This window comes from Ranitomeya imitator, chromosome 2 (assembly GCF_032444005.1).
Source record: "Ranitomeya imitator isolate aRanImi1 chromosome 2, aRanImi1.pri, whole genome shotgun sequence".
NCBI classification, from domain to species: domain Eukaryota; kingdom Metazoa; phylum Chordata; class Amphibia; order Anura; family Dendrobatidae; genus Ranitomeya; species Ranitomeya imitator.
Genome location: NC_091283.1, coordinates 250421782 through 250446382, shown reverse-complemented (window position 1 = coordinate 250446382; position 24601 = coordinate 250421782). Strand labels below are relative to the sequence as shown.

General features: G+C 46.4%; 2 protein-coding genes across 2 annotated transcripts in view; one reads left to right on the top strand and one right to left on the bottom strand.

Moving 5' to 3' along the window:
* Positions 1-24601, bottom strand: part of LOC138662919 (gastrula zinc finger protein XlCGF57.1-like) — a 380865-nt gene that overhangs the window by 276648 nt on the left and 79616 nt on the right. The window lies entirely within an intron of this gene.
* LOC138662922 (gastrula zinc finger protein XlCGF57.1-like) overlaps positions 17714-24601 on the top strand; it is a 28412-nt gene continuing 21524 nt past the window's right edge. Inside the window, exon 1 of the mRNA XM_069748926.1 lies at positions 17714-17773. Coding sequence (XP_069605027.1) covers positions 17747-17773 — 27 coding nt within the window. The 5' untranslated portion in view covers positions 17714-17746. The remainder of the gene's footprint in view (positions 17774-24601) is intronic.

Below are 24601 nucleotides of genomic sequence, written 5' to 3'. Positions count from 1 at the left end.
ATTACTGGTTGGCCTGCCTCCTTGATCCTCGCTATAAAGGCAAATTGCAAAATATTATGCCACATGAGAACTTGGAACTAATATTAGCAACAAAACAATCAACTCTTGTTGACCGTTTGCTTCTGGCATTCCCTGCACACAGCGCCCGTGATCGTTCTCACACGAGCTCCAGGGGCCAGCAGACCAGAGGTGTTAGAGGGGCAGAAATCAGAAGTGGCGTTGGACAGAGGGGTTTTCTGACCAGGTTGTGGAGTGATTTTTCTATGACCGCAGACAGGACAGGTACTGCAGCATCAATTCAAAGTGACAGGAGACAACATTTGTCCAGTATGGTTACAAACTATTTTTCATCCCTTATCGACGTTCTCCCTCAACCGTCATTCCCATTTGATTACTGGGCATCCAAATTAGACACCTGGCCAGAATTGGCAGAATATGCATTGCAGGAGCTTGCTTGCCCGGCAGCTAGTGTCCTATCAGAAAGAGTATTCAGTGCTGCAGGTTCAATACTAACAGAAAAAAGGACTCGTCTGGCTACCCAAAATGTAGATGATCTAACCTTCATTAAAATGAACCACAACTGGATTTCAAAATCTTTTGCCCCACCCTGCCCGGCTGACACCTAGCTTTCCTATGAAAAGGTCTTGCCTGTGGACTATTCTGAATGACTTTTCCAATCTCGTAATTTTCTTCACCTGATTGTCCAGCATACGACATGTTTCCACCTCACGAAATGGCCAAACTCCCCACACGGGGCCGTGCTATCGCCACTTTGCGCTTGGACCCTTGAGAGTGCTGTTTGTCTGAAGAGGTGGGTGTGGCCGCTTTTGGTCGACGGCACTGCCACTGGGTCCCTCATAGTACAATAAAGTGTCTCTGGCGGTGGTGGTGCGCACCCAACGTCAGACACACCGTTGTAATATGAGGGGCCCTGTGCCTGTACCGCCGGCCACAAGACAGTTCCCCCCCCCAGCTCAAACAGTGCTGTACCACTAGCAAAATTATCTCTCACAGCTTCACCAATGTGTAGTCTAGCCGCTGACATCCTTCAATGCCTGGCACTGACAATACCATTGTTTTGACATTTTTGTTATGTTAGGCCTTCGAAGCCTGTCTGCGGTCCCTTCTTTCTACAACTACTACACTGACCAGGCCACTGCTGGCCGTGTTACCCTGGAACCAATTTAAAAGTGCCTACAGTCAGCCCAATTTTGTTATGTTAGGCCTTCGAAGACTGTCTGCCGTCACTCCTTCCACTAGACTTCCACTGACCATACACTGCTGCCCATGTACCCCTGGAACCAATTTAAAGTGCCTACAGCCAGCCCAATTTTGTTATGTTAGGCCTTCGAAGCCTGTCTGCGGTCACTCCTTCCACTAGACTTCCACTGACCAGACCACTGCTGCCCGTGTACCCCTGGAACCAATTTAAAATTGCCTACAGCCAGCCCAATTTTTTTATTTTAGGCCTTCGATGCCTGTCTGCGGTCCATTCTTTCAACTACTACTACACTGACCAGGTCACTGCTGCCCGTGTACCCCTGGAACCAATTTAAAATTGCCTACAGCCAGCCCAATTTTTTTATTTTAGGCCTTCGATGCCTGTCTGCGGTCCATTCTTTCAACTACTACTACACTGACCAGGTCACTGCTGCCCGTGTACCCCTGGAACCAATTTAAAATTGCCTACAGCCAGCCCAATTTTTTTATTTTAGGCCTTCGATGCCTGTCTGCGGTCCATTCTTTCAACTACTACTACACTGACCAGGTCACTGCTGCCCGTGTACCCCTGGAACCAATTTAAAATTGCCTACAGCCATGTGTTATTATTTTAGGCCTTCGATGCCTGTCTGCGGTCACTCCTTCCACTAGGCCTCCACTGACCACACCACTGCTGTCCGTGTACCCCTGGAACCAATTTAAAATTGCCTACAGCCATGTGTTATTATTTTAGGCCTTCGATGCCTGTCTGCGGTCACTCCTTCCACTAGACTTCCACTGACCAGACCACTGCTGCCCGTGTACCCCTGGAACCAATTTAAAAGTGCCTACAGCCAGCCCAAGTTTGTTATGTTAGGCCTTCGATGCCTGTCTGCGGTCCATTCTTTCAACTACTACTACACTGACCAGGTCACTGCTGCCCGTGTACCCCTGGAACCAATTTAAAATTGCCTACAGCCAGCCCAATTTTTTTATTTTAGGCCTTCGATGCCTGTCTGCGGTCCATTCTTTCAACTACTACTACACTGACCAGGTCACTGCTGCCCGTGTACCCCTGGAACCAATTAAAAATTGCCTACAGCCATGTGTTATTATTTTAGGCCTTCGATGCCTGTCTGCGGTCCATTCTTTCAACTACTACTACACTGACCAGGGCACTGCTGGCCGTGTACCCCTGGAACCAACATCAGAAAATATAAAAATAAGTATTTTGCTTATAAAAAAGAAAATACTGGTGAGATATCAAATGCAGACATTTTAACATTAAAAACAAACACACAACTCTAATCTGGTACAGTACTAAAAATGGCCACCAGCTACAATTACTTTCTCCTGCAAGTAGTTAACTGAAAGTTTTTTTAAATTGAAAACACACATATGGCATCCACCGAGTGTTGTCCTGTCGCGTCTTCTTTATATTATTGCCGAGAAGATGCAAAATAATGAAAATAATAAAATCATTAATTACCAAAATAATAGAGAAAGTCAACACCACATTGCAAATAAACATTCATTCCAAATAAAGAAGCAGGGCGCGTCCGAGGGTGAGTATATACCTAATAAGAATATAATCACCCTCGGACGCGCAATGCTTATTTCCAACAGCCTTCCTTCCTAAGAATCAGCCCTTCCGTCGTGTAGAGAGACGTTGTGTTACACTCCAAGGTGTTCCCCAGGTTGCCTTTCCTGAGCTTCGATCTTCCGGCTCTCGTTTAGTAGTTCTTGGAAACTACTCTGCATTAGGCCTTCAAATTGGGTATGGGGTGTAGAGAGATGGTGTGTTCCACTCCAAGGTGTTCCCCAGGTTGCCTTTCCTGAGCTTCGATCTTCCGGCTCTCGTTTAGTAGTTGTTGGAAACTACGCTGCATTAGGCCTTCAAATTGGGTATGGGGTGTAGCGAGAGGGTGTGTTACACTCCAAGGTGTTCCCCAGGTTGCCTTTCCTGAGCTTCGATCTTCCGGCTCTCGTTTAGTAGTTCTTGGAAACTACACTGCATTAGGCCTTCAAATTGGGTATGGGGTGTAGAGAGAGGGTGTGTTACACTCCAAGGTGTTCCCCAGGTTGCCTTTCCTGAGCTTCGATCTTCCGGCTCTCGTTTAGTAGTTGTTGGAAACTACGCTGCATTAGGCCTTCAAATTGGGTATGGGGTGTAGCGAGAGGGTGTGTTACACTCCAAGGTGTTCCCCAGGTTGCCTTTCCTGAGCTTCGATCTTCCGGCTCTCGTTTAGTAGTTCTTGGAAACTACACTGCATTAGGCCTTCAAATTGGGTATGGGGTGTAGAGAGAGGGTGTGTTACACTCTAAGGTGTTCCCCAGGTTTCCTTGCCATTGCTTCGGTCTTCCGACTCTCGTTTAGTAGTTGTAGAAAAGTACACTGCATTAGGCCATACAAAATGGGTATGGGGTGGAGAGAGATGGTGTGTTACACTCCAAGGTGTTCCCCAGGTTGCCTTTCCTGAGCTTCTATCTTCAGGCTCTCATTAAATTGTGGTTAAATGGAACAACTGCATTTGGCGTACTAGTTGGTTTGGGGCCTACTATCGGTGTCTGCCACTCCTTGCTGTTCTCCTCCACTGAACAAAGCTGTGCCGCCTGTTTACTACGGTTGCCAATTTTGAACTGCATTTCGACTACTTACTGATTTGGCCCTACTCTCTGTGTCAGCCTCTCATTCCAGTTGTCCTCCACTGCAATGCCCCCTGGTTATTCCTGTGTTACCAATTTTGAACTGCATTTAGCCCACTTTCTTCTTTGGGCCTATATCTGTGTTTCCACTTCATCGTGCCCATTGCCCAGCCAGTGATAGATGAGTCTGCTGGTACATTGACCCATAACGCAACATTCCCCGTGCACGCTACACAACAACATTGTGACCCTGCTGAAAGTCAGGTTGCTCTTCCCGCATACCATACCACCTTACACGGGGACAAAGAGGAAGGTGCAGATGAAAGTGCAGGTTCCTTCATCAGGTGGGGGGAGGAATACTAGTTGGCGACGTCACTGGCACAGGGCCTCTCATAGTACGCAAAAGTGTTGCTGCCGGTGGGAGGCGCCCCCGCCGTGCAAACACACCGCTGTACTTTGAGGGGCCCTGTGCCAGTGCCAATGCCAACGAGTGGGCCCCCCCTGCTTGCTCAGGTTCACAGCACTTGCAAAGTTGAAATACTTACCTCTCCCTGCTCCACTGCCGTGACGTGGTCCAGATTTCCTGGGCCCACTAATTACTTGAACCAGCCCTACCCCCCACAACTTTAGCCAAATGACCCCCAATTTCAAATGCCTTCCAATTATTATAAGGTAAATTACGCTTGACAAGCTTCATTAAGAAGAATGGATGGTTTTGACATTAAAATGGCCACTCTAGGTGTTTTCCTGGCCCCCACTCACTGCCGACTATGCTGCCCCATTGACTTGCATTGGGTTTCGTGTTTCGGTCGATCCCGACTTTACGTCATAATCGGCCGATTTCACTCGACCCGACTTTGGACATAGTCGGGTTTCGCAAAACCCGGCTCGACTCTAAAAAGGTCAAGGTCGCTCAACTCTACACGTGACCAATCACAAGCCGCGACATCATCGAAGGTCCTTAACGCGCTCATTCTTAGGAATGAGCGCGTTAATAACCTTCGATGACGTTGCGGCTTGTGATTGGTCGCGTGAGCGGTCACATGACCGCTCAGCGACCAATCACAAGCCGCGACGTCATCGAAGGTGCTTAACAAGCTCATTCATAGGAAGAAAAACATGGCGATTGCAGCGGTGACAACCAGGGCCCGTCCGAGGGTAAGTATATCAATATTTTTTATTTTTATTCTTTATTTTACACATTAATCTAAATCCCGATACCGATTCCCGATATCACAAAAATATCGGAACTCGGTATCGGAATTCCGATACCGCAAATATCGGCCTATACCCGATACTTGCAGTATCGGAATGCTCAACACTAATGGTAACTAATGCCAGAGCATCACTCCCATCCGGGCATATCTTGGTAGAATGGATCTTATCGAGTGCCAGTAGAACCTTACGTACATTTAAGGTTGCTGATCTGCCTCTTATAAAGCCTGCCTGAGACTGCAAAATAATATCTGGAAGGATTACGGCCAATCTATCTGCTAATATTTTCTAAATTAATTTAATATTGGTGTTAATTAATGATATAGGTCTATAGGAGGATGGCAAAGTAGGGTCTTTTCCAGGCTTTATGATTAGATTGATCTAGGCCCTATTAGCTGAAGGGAATAAGTGGTCTCCCTCAACGATTCTATTAGCTAACTGTGTCAATATTGGTGCGAACTCAGAGGATAAAAATGTAACAAATTCAGCAGAATATCCGTCCGGACCAGGGGCTTTACAATTTTTGGAATTTTTTATTGATGAAAGTATCTCTTCTTTAGAAATTGGTTTGTTTAACCCATTCCCGACCTGTGACACAGCGTATGCGTAATGAAAGTCGGTGCCAATCCGACCTGTGACGCATATGCTATGTCACAGAATGATCGCGTCCCTGCAGATCTGGTGAAAGGGTTAACTCCAATTACACACATTACACCCAATCTGCAGGGACAAGGGGAGTGGTAGTACAGCCCAGGGTTCACCCCCCTTCCCTCCCCGTGGCTACGAACGCTCTGATTGGCAGTTTCACTTTCAACAGCCAATCAGAGCGATTTGTAATTTTTCACCTATTAAAACTGGTGAAATATTACAATCCAGCCATGGCCGATGCTGCAATATCATCGGCCATGGCTGGAAACACTGGTCTGCCCCCCACCCCACCGCCACCGATCCCCCCCCAGTCCTCCGATCAGTCCTACACACTGCTCCGCTCCCCTCCGTCCTCCTGTCCGCTCCCCCCGTGCTCTTGTCCGCTCCCACTGTGCTCCAATCCCACCCCCTGTGCTCCAATTCAACCCCTTGCACTCCGATCCACCCCCTCCATGCTCCGATCCACCCCGTGCTCTGATCCACCACCCCCATGCTCCGATCCACCCCCCCGTGCTCCCCCCCACCCCATCATACTTACTGAGCCTCCCGCGGTCCGTCCGTCTTCTCTATGGGCGCCGCTATCTTCCAAAATGGCGGGCGCATGCGCAGTGCGCCCGCCGAATCTGCCGGCCGATTCATTCCAAAGTGTATTTTGATCACTGTGATAAAACCTATCACAGTGATCAAAATAAAAAAATAGTCAATGACCCCTCCCCCTTTGTCACCCCCATAGGTAGGGACAATAATTAAATAAAGAATTTATTTTTTTTTTCCACTAAGGTTGGGGTAAAAATTAGGGTTAGGGTTTCGGTATGTGCAAACGTATTCTGGTCCTCTGCGGATTTTTCCGCAGCGGATTTGATAAATCCGCAGTGCTAAACCGCTGCGAATTTATCGCGGATTTACCGCGGTTTTTCTGCGCATTTCACTGCGGTTTTACAACTGCGATTTTCTATTGGAGCAGTTGTAAAACCGCTGCGGAATCCGCAGAAAGAAGTGACATGCTGCGGAATGTAAACCGCTGCGTTTCCGTGCAGTTTTTCTGCAGCATGTGTACAGCGATTTTTGTTTCCCATAGGTTTACATTGAAATGTAAGCTCATGGGAAACTGCTGCAGATCCGCAGCGTTTTCCGCAGCATGTGCACATACCTTTAGAATTAGGCTATGTGCACATGGTGCGGATTTGGCTGCGGATCCGCAGCCGATTCGCCGCTGCGGATTCGCAGCAGTGTTAGATCAGGTTTACAGTACCATGTAAACTGTTGTGAATTCTGCTCTTGGGTTCCCTCCAGTGGTTGTAGCTGGAAATGCAGTTGTCTCTGAGTCACAGTCCTGGCCAGGTGTATCTGCTAATTGCTGTTCTGACTGGGATATTTAAGTGTGCAGGATTCATTAGCCCTGGCCAGTTGTCAATGTTTCTTTGGAAGTATTGGATCTCTGCCTGGCATCACCTGCTTAGCTGCCAGTTCAGCAAAGATAAGTGTCTGTTTCTTTTTCTGAAGCACACTTGCTGACCGCTTAGTATCCTGTCCTGTCCTTTTCTATTTAGCTAGAAGTGGCCTCCTTTGCTAAGCCTGTTTTCTGCCTGCGTGTGTCTTTTCCTCTCCAACTCACAGTCATTATTTGTGGGGGGCTGCCTATCCTTTGGGGGTTTACTCTGAGGCAAGATAGTTTTCCTATTTCCATCTTTAGGGGTATTTAGTTCTCCGGCTGTGTCGAGGTGTCTAGGTTTTGTTAGGCACACCCCACGGCTACTTCTAGTTGCGGTGTTAAGATCAGGGTTTGCGGTCTGTATAGTTACCACCTACTCCAGAGAAAGTTTTCATGCTGCTCTAAGGCCACCTGATCATAACAGTACAACTGGCCAACAATGAGTTAAATGCATCTCAGAAGAAGGGAGGAAAGGTCTTGAGCAATTTTTTTTCCTCAGTTTACTTTGTCTTCTCCTCCCTCTTAATCTCTGGGTGGCTGAAGAGCCTTGTGCTAGCATGAATATTCAGGAATTAGCTTCTCGTGTAGACCAGCTTGCTGCTAGGGTACAGGGTATTTCTGATTACATTGTTCAGACTCCGGCTTTAGAACTGAAGTTTCCTACTCCTGATTTGTTTTTTGGTGACAGGTCCAAATTTTTGAGTTTTAAAAACAACTGTAAACTGTTTTTTTGCATTGAAACCTCGATCCTCTGGTGATTACATTCAACAAGTTAAAATCATCATCTCCTTGCTGCGTGGTGATCCACAGGATTGGGCATTTTCCCTGGAATCTGGGGATCCTGCTTTGCTTAATGTAGACTCCTTCTTTCAGGCATTAGGATTACTGTATGATTTACCTAATTCGGTGGATCAAGCGGAGAAGACCTTGTTGACCCTGTCTCAGGGGCAAGAGGCGGCTGAATTGTATTGTCAGAAATTCAGAAAATGGTCTGTGTTGACTAAATGGAATAATGATGCTTTGACTGCAATTTTCAGAAAGGGTCTTTCTGAATCCATTAAAGATGTTATGGTGGGGTTTCCCACACCCTCCAATCTGAGTGATTCTATGTCTCTGGCCATTCAGATTGACCGGCGCTTGCGGGAGCGCAGAACTGTGCGCTCTATGGCGTTATCCTCAGAGCAAATTCCTGAGCCTATGCAGTGTGATAGGATTCTGTCTAAAACAGAACGACAAGGTTTCAGACGTCTCAATAGGTTGTGTTATTATTGTGGCAATGCTTCTCATGTCATTTCTGTCTGCCCTAAGCGGACAAAGAGGATCGCCAGTTCATTTACCATCAGTACTGTACAACCTAAATTTCTGTTATCTGTGTCCTTGATCTGTTCATTGTCATCATTTTCTGTCATGGTGTTTGTGGATTCAGGCGCTGCCTTGAACTTAATGGACTTTGAACCCTATTCCTTTAAGTGGCATTGATGCTACACCCTTGGCTAAAAATAAGCCCCAGTTTTGGACACAGGTGACCATGCGCATGGCGCCAGCCCATCAGGAAAATTGTCGATTTCTGGTGTTGCATAATTTGCATGATGCTATCGTGCTGGGTTTTCCATGGTTGCAGGTACATAATCCTGTGTTGGATTGGAAGTCCATGTCTGTGACTAGTTGGGGTTGTCAGGGAATTCATAATGATGTTCCTCTGATGTCTATCGCCCCTTCTTCCTCTTCTGAAATTCCGGAGTTTTTGTCTGATTTTCAGGATGTATTCGATGAGCCCAAATCCAGTTTCCTTCCACCGCACAGGGACTGTGATTGTGCTATTGACTTGATTCCAGGCTGTAAGTTTCCTAAGGGACGACTTTTCAACCTGTCTGTACCTGAACATGCCGCCATGCGGAGCTATATTAAGGAGTCTTTGGAGAAAGGGCATATTCGGCCATCTTCTTCACCATTGGGAGCGGGGTTCTTTTTTCTTGCTAAAAAAGATGGTTCCTTAAGACCCTGTATTGATTATCGCCTCTTGAATAAGATTACGGTCAAGTTTCAATACCCATTACCTTTGCTTTCCGATTTGTTTGCTAGGGTTAAGGGAGCTAGTTGGTTTACTAAGATTGACCTTTGGGGGGTGTATAATCTTGTTCGTATTAAGCAGGGTGATGAATGGAAAACTGCGTTTAACACGCCCGAAGGCCATTTTGAATACCTGGTGATGCCATTCGGACTCTCTAATGCTCCATCTGTTTTTCAGTCCTTCATGCATGATATCTTCCGGAATTATCTTGATAAATTCTTGATTGTATATTTGGATGATATTTTGATTTTTTCCGATGATTGGGAGTCTCATGTGCAGCAGGTCAGGATGGTATTTCAGATCCTTCGTGACAATGCCCTGTTTGTGAAAGGGTCTAAGTGTCTTTTTGGGGTGCAGAAGGTCTCCTTTTTGGGCTTTATTTTTTCTCCCTCGTCTATAGAGATGGATCCGGTTAACCGCTTACCGGCATCGGACGTACTATACCGTCCGATGCCAGCTCCCCTGCTTTGATGCAGGGCTCCGCGGTGAGCCCGCACCAAAGCCGGGACATGTCAGCTGTTTTGAACAGCTGACATGTGCCCGTAAGAGGCGCGGGCAGAATCGCGATTTGCCCGCACCTATTAACTAGTTAAATGCCGCTGTCAAACGCAGACAGCGGCATTTAACTAAGCGCTTCCGGCCGGGCGGCCGGAAATGACGTAATCGCCGACCCCGTCACATGATCGGGGGTCGGCGATGCTTGTATATTGTAACCATAGAGGTCCTTGAGACCTCTATGGTTACTGATGACCGGTGGCTGTGAGCGCCACCCTGTGGTCGGCGCTCACAGCACACCTCCATTTCTGCTACATAGCAGCGATCAGCAGATCGCTGCTATGTAGCAGAGCCGATCGAGTTGTGCCTGCTTCTAGCCTCCCATGGAGGCTATTGAAGCATGGCAAAAGTTAAAAAAAAAAGTGTAAAAAAATGTGAAAAAAATAAAAAAAACATAACAGTTTAAATCACCCCCCTTTCGCCCCAATCAAAATAAATCAATAAAAAAAAATCAAATCTACGCATATTTGGTATCGCCGCACTCAGAATCGCCCGATCTATCAATTAAAAAAAAGTATTAACCTGATCGCTAAACAGCGTAGCGGGAAAAAAATTAGAAACGCCAGAATTACGTTTTTTTGGTCGCCGCGACATTGCATTAAAATGCAATAACGGGCGATCAAAAGAACGTATTTGCACCGAAATGCTATCATTAAAAACATCATCTCGGCACGCAAAAAATAAGCTCTCAACCGACCCCAGATCACGAAAAATGGAGACGCTACGAGTATCGGAAAATGGCGCCATTTTTTTTTTTTTGTTTAGCAAAGTTTGGAATTTTTTTTCACCACTTAGATAAAAAATAACCTAGTCATGTTAGGTGTCTATGAACTCGTACTGACCTGGAGAATCATAATAGCAGGTCAGTTTTAGCATTTAGTGAACCTATGGAAATAGCTGTGGAGGATATCCACTTAATAAAATGTAACTTTTAATATATATAAATAAATAAAAAACTCGGATCCTAACCAACACATATATAGACATTAAACAATGTGCTCAAGTGAATCAGTGCGCAAGATAAAAAATTGGAGCGGTCTTACCAATTAGACGGACATAGAGGTACTCCCTCACGCTTCTGTCAGGGGAGTGGTATCAAAAATAAGCATTGGACTGGAGGGTAGGGGAAAGATGTGTCACTGCTATCTTCCCTGTAAAACCCCCCTAAGAGCTCCTGCCCTAACAAGGACAGGCCCCAAATAAGTCCTACTATGGACACCCACCAACCAACGAAAATGCAAAATAAATGCAATGTCTCTATATCTCCCAACGCGTTTCAACTCCAATGAGGGAGAATCATCAGGGGAGTTGTATTCAATGCGATGCAAAAACCAGTGGGTCTGTTCAAATAGTCCAAGAAAAAGGTTCAGTCACATGGAATCCATATAGGTCCATGAAAGTCCGTGTCCTCAAGGGATCCGCAGTGGCAAGGAGTCCCAATACACAGTCCCCAGGTATCGGCTGTGTCCGCAACTTAGAGAAAGTCCCTTAGTGAACCTAGCAAAAAAGCCAAACAAAAAACCAATGTGGGATTGCTCTTTTTTTGCAATTTCACCGTACTTGGAATTTTTTTTTCCCGTTTTCTAGTACACGACATGCTAAAACCAATGATGTCGTTCAAAAGTACAACTCGTCCCACAAAAAATAAGCCCTCACATGGCCAAATTGACAGAAAAATAAAAAAGTTATGGCTATGGGAAGGAGGGGAGCGAAAAACGAACACGGAAAAACGAAAAATCCCCCGGTCATGAAGGGGTTAAGGTTCAGGCCATTCATGATTGGATTCAGCCCACATCCGTGAAGAGCCTTCAGAAATTTTGGGGTTTTGCTCATTTTTATCGTCATTTCATTGCTAATTTTTCCAGCGTGGTTAAACCGTTGACTGATTTGACGAAGAAGGGCGCTGATGTGGCGAATTGGTCCCCTGCGGCTGTCTCTGCCTTTCAGGAACTTAAACGTCGTTTTACTTCTGCTCCAGTGTTGCGTCAACCGGATGTTTCTCTTCTGTTTCAGGTTGAGGTTGACGCTTCTGAGATTGGGGCAGGGGCTGTTTTGTCTCAGAGGGATCCTGTTGGTTTCTTAATGAAACCGTGTGCCTTCTTTTCCTGTAAGTTTTCGCCTGCTGAACACAATTATGATGTCGACAATCGGGAGTTGTTGGCTATGAAGTGAGCATTTGAGGAGTGGCGACATTGGCTTGAGGGTACTAAGCACCGTATTGAGGTCTTGACCGATCATAAGAATCTGATTTACCTCGAGTCTGCCAAACGGTTGAATCCTAGACAGGCTCGATGGTCCTTGTTTTTTTCTCGTTTTGATTTCGTGGTCTCGTACCTTCCGGGTTCTAAGAATATTAAGGCTGATGCCCTCTCTAGGAGTTTTTTGCCTGATTCTCCTGAGGTCTTGGAACCGGTCGGTATTCTGAAAGAAGGGGTGGTCCTTTCTGCCATTTCTCCTGATTTACGATGGGTTCTTCAGGAATTTCAGGCTGACAAACCTGACCGTTGTCCTGTGGCGAAACTGTTTGTTACTGACAGATGGACTAGTAGAGTAATTTCTGAGGTTCATTGTTCCATGTTGGCTGGTCATCCTGGCATTTTTGGTACCAGAGACTTGGTTGGTAGGTCCTTTTGGTGGCCTTCTTTGTCGCGTGATGTGCATTCTTTTGTGCAGTCCTGTGGGACTTGTGTGCGGGCCAAGCCTTGTTGCTCCCGTGCTAGTGGGTTGCTTTTGCCTTTGCCGGTCCCTGAGAGGCCCTGGACGCATATTTCTATGGATTTTATTTCCGATCTTTCTGTTTCCCAGAGGATGTCGGTTATCTGGGTTGTTTGTGACCGATTCTCTAAGATGGTTCATTTGGTGCCTTTGCCTATATTGCCTTCTTCTTCTGATTTGCTTCCGTTGTTTTTTCAGCATGTGGTCCGTTTGCAATGTATTCCGGAGAATATTGTGTCCGACAGAGGTTCCCAGTTTGTTTCTAGGTTTTGGCGGGCCTTTTGTGCCAAGCTGGGCATTGATTTGTCTTTTTCTTCTGCATTTCATCCTCAGACAAACGGCCATACCGAGCGAACTAATCAGACTTTGGAGACTTATTTGAGATGCTTTGTGTCTGCTGATCAGGATGATTGGGTGGCTTTTTTGCCATTGGCCGAGTTTGCCCTTAATAATCGGGCTAGTTCGGCTACTTTGGTTTCACCTTTCTTTTGTAATTTTGGTTTTCATCCTCGTTTTTCTTCTGGGCAGGTTGAGCCTTCTGACTGTCCTGGTGTGGATTCTGTGGTTGACAGGTTGCAGCAGATTTGGGCTCATGTGATGGACAATTTGGTGTTGCCTCAGGAGGAGGCTCAACGTTTTGCTAACCGTCGTCGGTGTGTTGGTTCCCGGCTTCTGGTTGGGGATCTGGTTTGGTTGTCTTCCCGTCATGTTCCTATGAAGGTCTCTTCTCCTAAGTTTAAGCCTCGGTTTATTGGTCCTTATAGGATTTCTGAGATTATTAATCCGGTGTCTTTTCGACTGGCGCTTCCGGCCTCTTTTGCTATCCATAATGTCTTCCATAGATCTTTGTTGCGGAAATATGTGGAGCCAGTGGTTCCCTCTGTTGATCCTCCGGCCCCTGTGTTGGTTGATGGGGAGTTGGAATATGTTGTTGAGAAGATTTTGGATTCCCGTTTTTCGAGGCGGAGGCTTCAGTACCTTGTCAAATGGAAGGGTTATGGCCAGGAGGATAATTTTTGTGTTTTTGCCTCTGATGTCCATGCTGCTGATTTGGTCCGTGCCTTTCATCTGGCTCATCCTGATCGTCCTGGAGGTCCTGGTGAGGGTTCGGTGACCCCTCCTCAAGGGGGGGTACTGTTGTGAATTCTGCTCTTGGGTTCCCTCCAGTGGTTGTAGCTGGGAATGCAGTTGTCTCCGAGTCACAGTCCTGGCCAGGTGTATCTGCTAATTGCTGTTCTGACTGGGATATTCAAGTGTGCAGGATTCATTAGCCCTGGCCAGTTGTCAATGTTTCTTTGGAAGTATTGGATCTCTGCCTGGCCTTACCTGCTTAGCTGCCAGTACAGCAAAGATAAGTGTCTGTTTCTTTTTCTGAAGCACACTTGCTGTGTGCTTATTTTCAGTGTTGATCTTTTGTTTCTATTTGCTCCATCTTTGACTGTGTCAGTTGCTTTTCTCAGTCTGGTTGGATTCTCTGGAGTTGCAGTTATACTCTCCACATCTTTAGTTAGGTGGTGGAGTTTTGTATTTTCTGCTGTGGATATTTTTGTAGTAGTATTTTTATGCTGACCGCTTAGTATCCTGTCCTGTCCTTTTGTATTTAGCTAGAAGTGGCCTCCTTTGCTAAGCCTGTTTTCTGCCTGCGTGTGTCTTTTCCTCTCCAACTCACAGTCATTATTTGTGGGGGGCTTGCCTATCCTTTGGGGGTCTACTCTGAGGCAAGATAGTTTTCCTATTTCCATCTTTAGGGGTATTTAGTTCTCCAGCTGTGTCGAGGTGTCTAGGTTTTGTTAGGCACACCCCACGGCTAGTTGCGGTGTTAAGATCAGGATTTGCGGTCCGTATAGTTACCACCTTCTCCAGAGAAAGTTTTCATGCTGCTCCAAGGCCACCTGATCATAACAGTAAACCTATGGAAAACCAAATCCGCTGTGCCCATGGTTCAGAAAATACCGTGCGGAAACGCTGCGTTGTATTTTCCGCCGCATGTTAATTCTTTGTTCGGATTCTGCAGCGTTTTACACCTGTTCCTCAATAGGAATCCGCAGGTGAAATCCGCACAAAAAACACTGGAAATCCGCAGTAAATCTGCAGGTAAAACGCAGTGCCTTTTACCCGCGGATTTTTCAAAAATGGTGCTGAAAAATCTCACACGAATCCGCAACGTGGGCACATAGCCTTAGGGTTAGGGTTTGAATTAGGGTTGTGGTTAGGGGTGTGATTAGGGTTACGGGTGTGTTGGGGTTAGGGCTGTGATTAGGGTTATGGCTACAGTTGGGATTAGGGTTAGGGGTGTGTTGGGGTTAGTGTTGGAGGTAGAATTGAGGGGTTTCCACTGTTTAGGCACATCAGGGGGTCTCCAAACGCAACATGGCGCCACCATTGATTCCAGCCAATCTTGTATTCAAAAAGTCAAATGGTGCTCCCTCAGTTCCGAGCCCCGACGTGTTCCCAAACAGTGGTTTACCCCCACATATGGGGTATCAGTGTACTCAGGACAAACTGTGCAACAATTAGTGGGGTCCAATTTCTCCTGTTACCCTTGTGAAAATAAAAAATTGCTTGCTAAAACATCATTTTTGAGGAAAGAAAAATGATTTTTTATTTTCACGGCTCTGCGTTGCAAACGTCTGTGAAGCACTTAGGGGTTCAAAGTGCTCACCACATATCTAGATAAGTTCCTTTGGGGTCTAATTTCTAAAAGGGGGTCACTTGTGGGGTTTTTTACTGTTTAGGCACACCAGGGGCTTTGCAAACGCAACGTGACGCCCGCAGACCATTCCATCAAAGTCTGCATTTCAAAAGTCACTACTTCCCTTCTGAGCCCCGACGTGTGCCCAAACAGTGGTTTACCCCCACACATGGGGTATAAGCGTATTCAGGAGAAACTGGACAACAACTTTTGGGGTCCAATTTCTCCTGTAACCCTTGGGAAAATAAAAAATTCTGGGCTAAAAAATTATTTTTGAGGAAAGAAAACGTATTTATTATTTTCACGGCTCTGTGTTATAAACTTCTGTGAAGCACTTGGGGGTTCAAAGTGCTCACCACACATCTAGATAAGTTCCTTTCAGAGTCTAGTTTCCAAAATGGCGTCACTTGTGGGGGGTTTCTACTGTTTAGCCACATCAGGGGCTCTGCAAACGCAACGTGACGCTCGCAGAGAATTCCATCAAAGTCTGCATTTCAAAACGTCACTACTTCACTTCCGAGCCCCGGCATGTGCCCAAACAGTGGTTTACCCCCACATATGGGGTATCAGCGTACTCAGGAGAAACTGGACAACAACTTTTGGGGTCAAATTTCTCCTGTTACCCTTGGGAAAATAAAAAATTGCAGGCTAAAAAATCAATTTTGAGAAAAGAAATTTTTTTTTTAATTTTCATGGCTCTGCGTTATAAACTTCTGTGAAGCAGTTGGGGGTTCAAAGTCCTCACGACACATCTAGATTAGTTCCTTTGGGGGTCTAGTTTCCAAAATGGGGTCATTTGTGGGGGATCTCCAATGTTTAGGCACACAGGGGATCTCCAAACGTGACATGGTGTCCGCTAATGATTGGAGCTAATTTTCCATTTAAAAAGCCAAATGGCATGCCTTCACTTCCGAGCCCTGCTGTGCGCCCAAACAGTGGTTTACCCCCACATGTGGGGCATCAGCGTACTCAGGATAAACTGGACAACAACGTCTGTGGTCCAATTTCTCCTATTACCCTTGGCAAAATAGGAAATTCCAGGCTAAAAAATCATTTTTGAGGAAAGAAAAATTATTTTTTATTTTCATGGCTCTGCGTTATAAACTTCTGTGAAGCACTTGGGGGTTTAAAGTGCTCAATATGCATCGAGATAAGTTCCTTGGGGGGTCTAGTTTCCAAAATGGGGTCACTTGTGGGGGAGCTCCAATGTTTAGGCACACAGGGGCTCTCCAAACAACATGTCGCGCTAACAATTGGAGCTAATTTTCAATTCAAAAAGTCAAATGGCGCTCCTTCCCTTCCGAGCCTTACCATGTGCCCAAACAGTGGTTTACCCGCACATGTGAGGTATCACTGTACTCGGGAGAAATCGCCCAACACATTTTAGGATCCATTTAATCTTATTGCCCATGTGAAAATGAAAAAATTGAGGCGAAAAGAAATTTTTTGTGAAAAAAAGTACTTTTTCATTTTTACAGATCAATTTGTGAAGCACCTGGGGGTTTAAAGTGCTCACTATGCATCTAGATAAGTTCCTTGGGGTGTCTAGTTTCCAAAATGGGGTCACTTGTGGGGGAGCTCCAATTTTTAGGCACACGGGGGCTCTCCAAACGTGACATGGTGTCCGCTAAAGAGTGGAGCCAATTTTTCATTCAAAAAGTCAAATGGCGCTCCTTCCATTCCAAGCCCTGCCGTGCGCCCAAACAGTGGTTTACCCCCACATATGAGGTATCAGCGTACTCAGGTCAAATTGTACAATAACGTTCGTGGTTCAGTTTCTCCTTTTACCATTGGGAAAATAAAAAATTGTTGCTAAAAGATCATTTTTGTGACTAAAAAGTTAAATGTTCATTTTTTGCTTCCATGTTGCTTCTGCTGCTGTGAAACACCTGAAGGGATAATAAACTTCTTGAATGTGGTTTTGAGCACCTTGAGGGGTGCAGATTTTAGAATGGTGTCACTTTTGGGTATTTTTAGCCATATAGACCCCTCAAACTGACTTCAAATGTGAGGTGGTCCCAAAAAAAAAAAGGGTTTTGTAAATTTCGTTGTAAAAATGAGAAATCGCTGGTCAAATTTTAACCCTTATAACTTCCTAGCAAAAAAAAAATTTGTTTCCAAAATTGTGCTGATGTAAAGTAGACATGTGGGAAATGTTATTTATTAACTATTTTGTGTCACAAAACTCTCTGCTTTAACAGAATAAAAATTCAAAATGTGAAAATTGCGAAATTTTCAAAATTTTCGCCAAATTTCTGTTTTTATCACAAATAAACACACAATTTATTGACCTAAATTTACCAATAACATGAAGCCCAATATGTCACGAAAAAACAGTCTCAGAACCGCTAGGATCCGTTGAAGTGTTCCTGAGTTATTACCTCATAAAGGGACACTGGTCAGAATTGCAAAAAACGGCCAGGTCATTAAGGTCAAAATAGGCTGGGTCATGAAGGGGTTAAAAAAAGAGACGGAGTGCCATCACTATTCCCTGAGGCCCCTGATCACGTGACCCCTGACTCCTCCCTCCTGTGACCTCATCACGGGTCCTGTGCGCACAGAGCAGCCATATATGTGGAGTGCGGCTCTGCAGGTGGAGGTATGTGGAGATTCCCCATTACTGAGCGCGGGGACATTAACCCCTTCTGCACTGAGACTCTTTTGGGGTTGTTGTTGCCACTTTATAAGAATCATAACGTTGTTTTGTTTCCTGTAATAGATACATAGGAGCCAACTATGGAGGACAGGAAGTGAGGGAGCGGATTGTTCTCCTAGTACAGGGCCCCTTTCTTGGCCCCACACAGTGTAATGCCCCCATTATGCCCTGTAAGCAGGGTTCTGCCCCACACCCAGCTGCCTCGGGCACTTTACCATGAGCTGGTGAGTTGCCTTCTTGGGCTGTGGGGTACTCGGTATCGGGTTCGGTCGCACCGGTCGCCTTCCTCTGGATCAACATGTTAGGGCATGTTATGTTAGGCTATGGGTTGAACTAGATGGACATATAGTCTTCCTTCAACCTTAATAACTATGTAAGTATGTAACTATGATGTCACAGTGGCTGCGATCCGGTCCGTGGCCCTGGGCGCCCTTTTAATGGGAAAGGTCTTTTAAAGGGAACCTGTCACCCCCTCAAAGTGTTTTTAACTAAAAGGGCCACCTTGTGTAGCACTAATGCTGCATTCTGTCAAGGTGGCTCTTTTAGTTCGGGTCCCTGAAAATGCTGAAATAATCGCTTTTCTCATGTGCCCCTCATACCTGAATTTCTCAGCACAGACATCTGTATATCTACCTAAAATATTTGTATTTAAGGTAGGTAATCCATGTCTTCAATCCTGTCGGCTCCTGCGGTGATTTTAGACTACCGCGGCTGCTGAATTACCGGCTTTTCTTCTATCTATCTACTTATGTAACATACAAATATAATATATATATATATATATATGTGTGTGTGTGTGTGTCACTGACATCTATATATCTATGTATTCTATGTGTAAATATCTGTTCTATCTATTCTAACCTGTCACGCTGTGATTTTACTGAACGCGGCACATGAATTTCCGGCTTTTGGGGGGACCCTCTATTCTTGATAACCAACCTTGCTGAAGCTGACAGTTGACGGTTGCAGCCCCCAGCTTTTTCCTGGCTGGTTATCAAAAATACAGGGGAACCCACGCAGTTTCTTTTTTTATTATTTATTTACAGCGCACTAGCGGCTGATGAATACACCCATCAGCCGCTCCGGCTCTCACTGTTATTAGCGGCTGTAGGTGTCGGATGATGGGAGCTGTAGTCTCATCTGCTGACACCAGTGACCGGTAGTAAACTTTATACCTCCTATCACAGATGAGCGGTCACGCTGTCTTCTGACAGGTTGGGAACCGCGGCTCTCTGACCGGCAGGGATGATTTTACCGTTGATCAGAAGCGCTACGCCGATGATTACTACGCAGTTAAGTAAATAAGGCAGCACACTGCAGCGCTAAAACATGCAAACTTGAAAACACAAAATTTGAACTGCATTACTGCACTAGAAATATGAAAAATGAGAGCTTTTAGCGCATAAAAATGGCCAATTTTATGTGTACCTGGTAGCCTCTTTACGGCATCTCTCTTATACCAGGTCCTACGCTTGCCCTACCTCGCTGAGAATAAACGTCTCCATCTGAATGGGTACATGTGAAACCTCTTCTTAGACTAAAATTCTCTCTCTCTGTGGAGGGGTATTGGACCTGCAGTAATTAAAACACCTGAAGCTAGGAGGCGGAGTGCACGATCAGAAGGCTAGAGAATACATTTCAAAAACCTGACCTGCACATCCAAACATAGACTAAGTGTGAACAGGTGCTGAACCCAGAGTCGCCAACTCGTATATAGTTAAGTAAATAAGGCAGCACACTGCAGCGCTAAAACATGCAAACTTGAAAACACGAAATTTGAACTGCATTACTGCACTAGAAATATGAAAAATGAGAGCTTTTAGCGCATAAAAATGGCCAATTTTATGTGTACCTGGTAGCCTCTTTACGGCATCTCTCTTATGATTTAGCGCTGCAGTGTGCTGCCTTATTTACTTAACTATATACGAGTTAAGGATGGACTGGAGAGGTGCAAGGGTGTTAGCAGGGAGGCCACAGAAAAGGATGTTGCAGTAGTCATAGCGGAAGATCATCACACATCCTCCATCCCATAGTCCAGTGCTCATATATCCATCATACATATCCTCCATCCCATAGCCCAGTGCCCATATGCCATCATACATCTATCATCCCAGAGTTCAGTGCCCATATACCCATTATACATATCCTCCATCCCATAGTACAGTGACCATATCCCAATCATACATATTCTCCTTCCCAAAGTCCAGTCCCCATAATATACCCATAATAAATATCCTCGATTCCATAGTCCAGTGCCCATATACCTATCACACATCCTCCATCCCATAGTCCAGTGTCCATATACCCATCATACATTTCCTCCATTCCATAGTCCAGTGCCCATATACCCATCACACATCCTCCATCCCATAGTCCAGTGCCCATATACCCATCATACATTTCCTCCATTCCATAGTCCAGTGCCCATATAACCCATCACACATCCTCCATCCCATAGTCCCGTGCCCATATACCCATCACACATCCTCCATCCCATAGTCCCGTGCCCATATACCCATCACACATCCTCCATCCCATAGTCCAGTGCCCATATACCCATCACACATCCTTCATCCCATAGTCCAGTGCCCATATACCCATTATACATATCCTCTATCCCATAGTCCAGTGCCCATATACCCATCACACATCCTCCATCCCATAGCCCAGTGCCCATATACCCATCATACATATCCTTCATTCCATAGTCCAGTGCCCATATACACATCACACATCCTCCATCCCATAGTCCAGTGCCCATATACACGTCACACATCCTCCATCCCATAGTCCCGTGCCCATATACCCATCACAAATCCTCCATCCCATAGTCCCGAGCTGGGTGGTGCTGAGCAGGGAGTTCCTGGAAATGTGCTGTTATGTAACCTGGCAGTGCGGCTCTGTGTGCGGCGGCTGATGATGCGATATTCTACGCCGGTAACAATAGAGTGCGGCAGTAATAGAGGAGGGGGATTCATTTCTGTCATGTGCTCTCTGCTCCTTTCTGGGGGGCAGACAATGGCTGGAGCTTATGTTCCCAGGGATGCTAGATTTCTTCCACCCGGTCAGTGTCTGCTGAGGTGTTGTGGAGCGGGAAAACCGCTGCTCATAGCAACCAATCACAGCTCAGCTTCTTCTAAACAGTTCTGGTGAAATGAAATATGCTTAGTAATTGGTTGCTACGTGGAATGGGCGTGGTTACATACATACATACATACATACATACATACATACAGTACATACACTCAGCTTTATATATATATATAGATTTTTTTCTTTCCGTTGGAGGGCCCAATTCCAGCTATTGCTGTCTGACCTGTGATTTCTATCTCCTTCACTGTGTACAGGATAATAGAGTATAATAAAGTAGTTATGGATGAGACAAAGGCTACTTTCACACTAGCGTCGTAAGACGCACGTCGCAATGCGTCGTTTTGGAGAAAAAACGCATCCTGCAAAGTTGTCTGCAGGATGCGTTTTTTCCCCATAGACTAGCATTAGCGACGCATTGCCACACGTCGCAACCGTCTTGCGACGGTTGCGTCGTGTTGTGGCGGACCGTCAGAACAAAAAACGTTCCATGTAACTTTTTTCGTGTGTCGTGTCCGCCATTTCCGACTGCGCATGCGCGGCCGGAACTCCACCCCCTCCTCCCCGCAACTCACAATGGGGCAGCGGATGCGTTGTAAAACTGCATCCGCTGCCCCCGTTGTGCTGCGTTGTCACAGGATGCGTCGGTACGTCGGCCAGACGCACTGTGACGGGCCGATGCTAGCGTGAAAGTAGCCTTAACTAACATTGTGCAGTGACTCTGCTTTCCATATAGTGATGGATATTTCTTGTTGCTGAAACTATGATGTTTTCACTTTAACCCCTTGTTAACCCCCTCTGATCAGTGCGATCATCCAACATACAAGCCACTGATGGCTCCGGTGATGCCCTGTACTACTGTAGTGCTGTGTACCATCATTGCTGTCAGTGTAATACTAATGGCCCCATACACATGAGATAAGGCTAGGTTCACACTGCGTTAATGGTGTCTGTTAGACGGACTACGTTACACCGCGGCATAAACGCGGTGTAACGTAGTCCGTTACGGCCGCCATTGACTGCAATGTCGGACGCATCGCTAGCGTATGCCCACAATGGGCGTGCGCTACTGATGTGCCGTCATTGAGTGACGGACCTTGAGACGCGGGCTGCAGCGTTACCAGGTCCGTCACTGCTAGCGCAGATAGAGCTAGCAGATGCTAGCGATGTGCCAAAGTCGGCACTTGCGTTACAACAGCCCATTTAACGTATGTGTTGAACGGGCTGCTGTAACGCAGTGTGAACCCGGCCTAAGAGTTGGCTGAACGGTCATTTGGCAGACGGCCATCTCTCCCGACTCCCCCATACACACAAATATTCCAGCTTTCCTGGGGTCTGTATGAGAGAGTCACCTCCAGATTCCTCTAGCGGAGGATTGTCTACAGGGAGAACAAACGGATTATCCTCTGAAATTCAGGATGTCAGATCCTTCTGTGCCCTGACATCATCTGTCGGGAGGCCCACAAATACATTATATAGTCGCCCAAACCCCCCCAAATTAGTGATTTCATGGAACTTTAGTCTGCGTATGCAGCGTCGGACTGGAGTAGCTTGGGCCCACCAGAGAACATCATTCTAAGGGCCCTCCATGCTTAAAGGGTGCTAGCTGCAGAGACTTCCTTTAGCTTCCATCTAGTCAAGCACCCTCATCTGCAGCAGATAATTTTGGGTAAACAAGACAAGTGCTGCCGAGAACAATGATATTCTATAAGAACAGAAAGATTTTATTATTTAGACATGTGCCACATACACACACTAGACATGACACATACGCACTAGTCACACGCTAGACACAGGATACATACAAAGGACACACACCAGTCACACGCTAGACATGACACACTCACACAGCATACAAACACCCGTCACACACTAGACACAGGATTAGAGATGAGCAAACCCTTGGATGTTCGGGTCCAGCCGAATAGTTTAAAAAAAGTCCAGGTTCGGGTACAGAACAGTACCCGGACCCCATTCACTTGAATGGTGGGCCCGAACATCCAGTGTTTACCACTCTGTGAGGTGCAAGACAGCGTGGCAAACACTGCTTCTGATCGGCGGTAAAGTCATCCTCGCCAGTCAGACAGCTGAGGTCCACACGCTGTCAAATGATGTTAGCCCGCAGCTGTTATCGGAGGTATAAAATTTACCTCCGGTCACTAGCGTTGGCTAACCTCATCGAGGTTACGGCAGGTCACTGAGGCTGTGTTCCCAGCTGGGCCCCTGAACTGTGGTGACCTTGGTGAGATCCCCACTAGCACAGTGAGAAAGTCCCACGGTGCAGAGGTGAGTTCACAGCAGTTCACTTTGAGTAATTTCTATTGGTGAACTCTGCAATGTACCAAGATGCTTTTTCTCACTCCCCCATTCTCCACACAGCCCGTGATCACCCTCCTTTTCCACAAAGCTCATCATCTCCCCTTCTCCACACAGCCCCCTCATCATCCCCCCTTCTCCACACAACCCCTCATCATCCATCCTCCACACAGCCTCATCATCCCCCCTTCTTCACACAGCCCCTCATCATTTCTTCTCCACACAGTCCCCTCATCACCCCCCCTTTTCCACACAGTCCCTCATCATCCCCCCTTCTTCACACAGCTCATCATCCCTCCTTCTGCACTCAGCCCCTCATCCTCCCTCCTTCTGCACACAGCCGATCATCATTTCTCCTTCTGCACACAGCCCCTCATCATCCCTCCTTCTGCACACAGCCCCTCATCATCCCTCTTTCTCCACACACCCTCTTCATCATCCCTCCTTCTGCACACAGCCCCTCATCATCCCTCCCTCTGCACACAGCCCCTCATCATCCCTCCTTCTGCACACAGCCCCTCATCATCCCTCTTTCTCCACACACCCTCTTCATCATCCCTCCTTCTGCACACAGCCCCTCATCATCCCTCCCTCTGCACACAGCCCCTCATCATCCCTCCTTCTGCACACAGCCCCTCATCATCCCTCTTTCTCCACACACCCTCCTCATCATCCCTCCTTCTGCACACAGCCCCTCAGCATCCTTCCTTCTGCACACAGCCCCTCATCATCCCTCCTTCTCCACACAGCCTCATCATCCCCCCCTTCTCTCCACACCTCCTCATCATCCCTCCGAGACAAGGAAAATGGTGTGCACTCAGGTCAGGGACAAGGAGGTGCTGGTAAACTGACCGTGAGGTCAAGTCAATCCTTCAAAAAAGATTACCGCACACTCAAGCCTGGTAAGATGCAAAAGGTATATGCCAATTTTATTGAAGAAAACAAAACAAAAAAGAAGTGGTTGCCACATTCATATTCATTTGAAATAGACAAAACCCGACGTTTCTACCCTCCCGGGTCTTACTCATGGGGTTACTCAAGTCCTTTGACATAGATGCATAATAGTGGCAGTGGTAGGGGGTGTACGACCGATCCCTTGTTAACCCCATGAGTAAGACCCGGGAGGGTTTTGCATCTTACCAGTCTTGAGTGTGCGGTAATCTTTTTTGAATGAATGACGTCATCATCCCTCCTTCACACAGTCCCCTCATCACCCCTCTTTTCCATACAGCCCCATCATCATCCCCCTTTTCACACAGCCCCTCATCATGACCCTTATTCCATGCAGCCAGTCATTATCATCTCCCCTTCTCCACACAGCCCCTCATCATCTTCCCTATACAAGCCCCACTCAAGTTACATCAA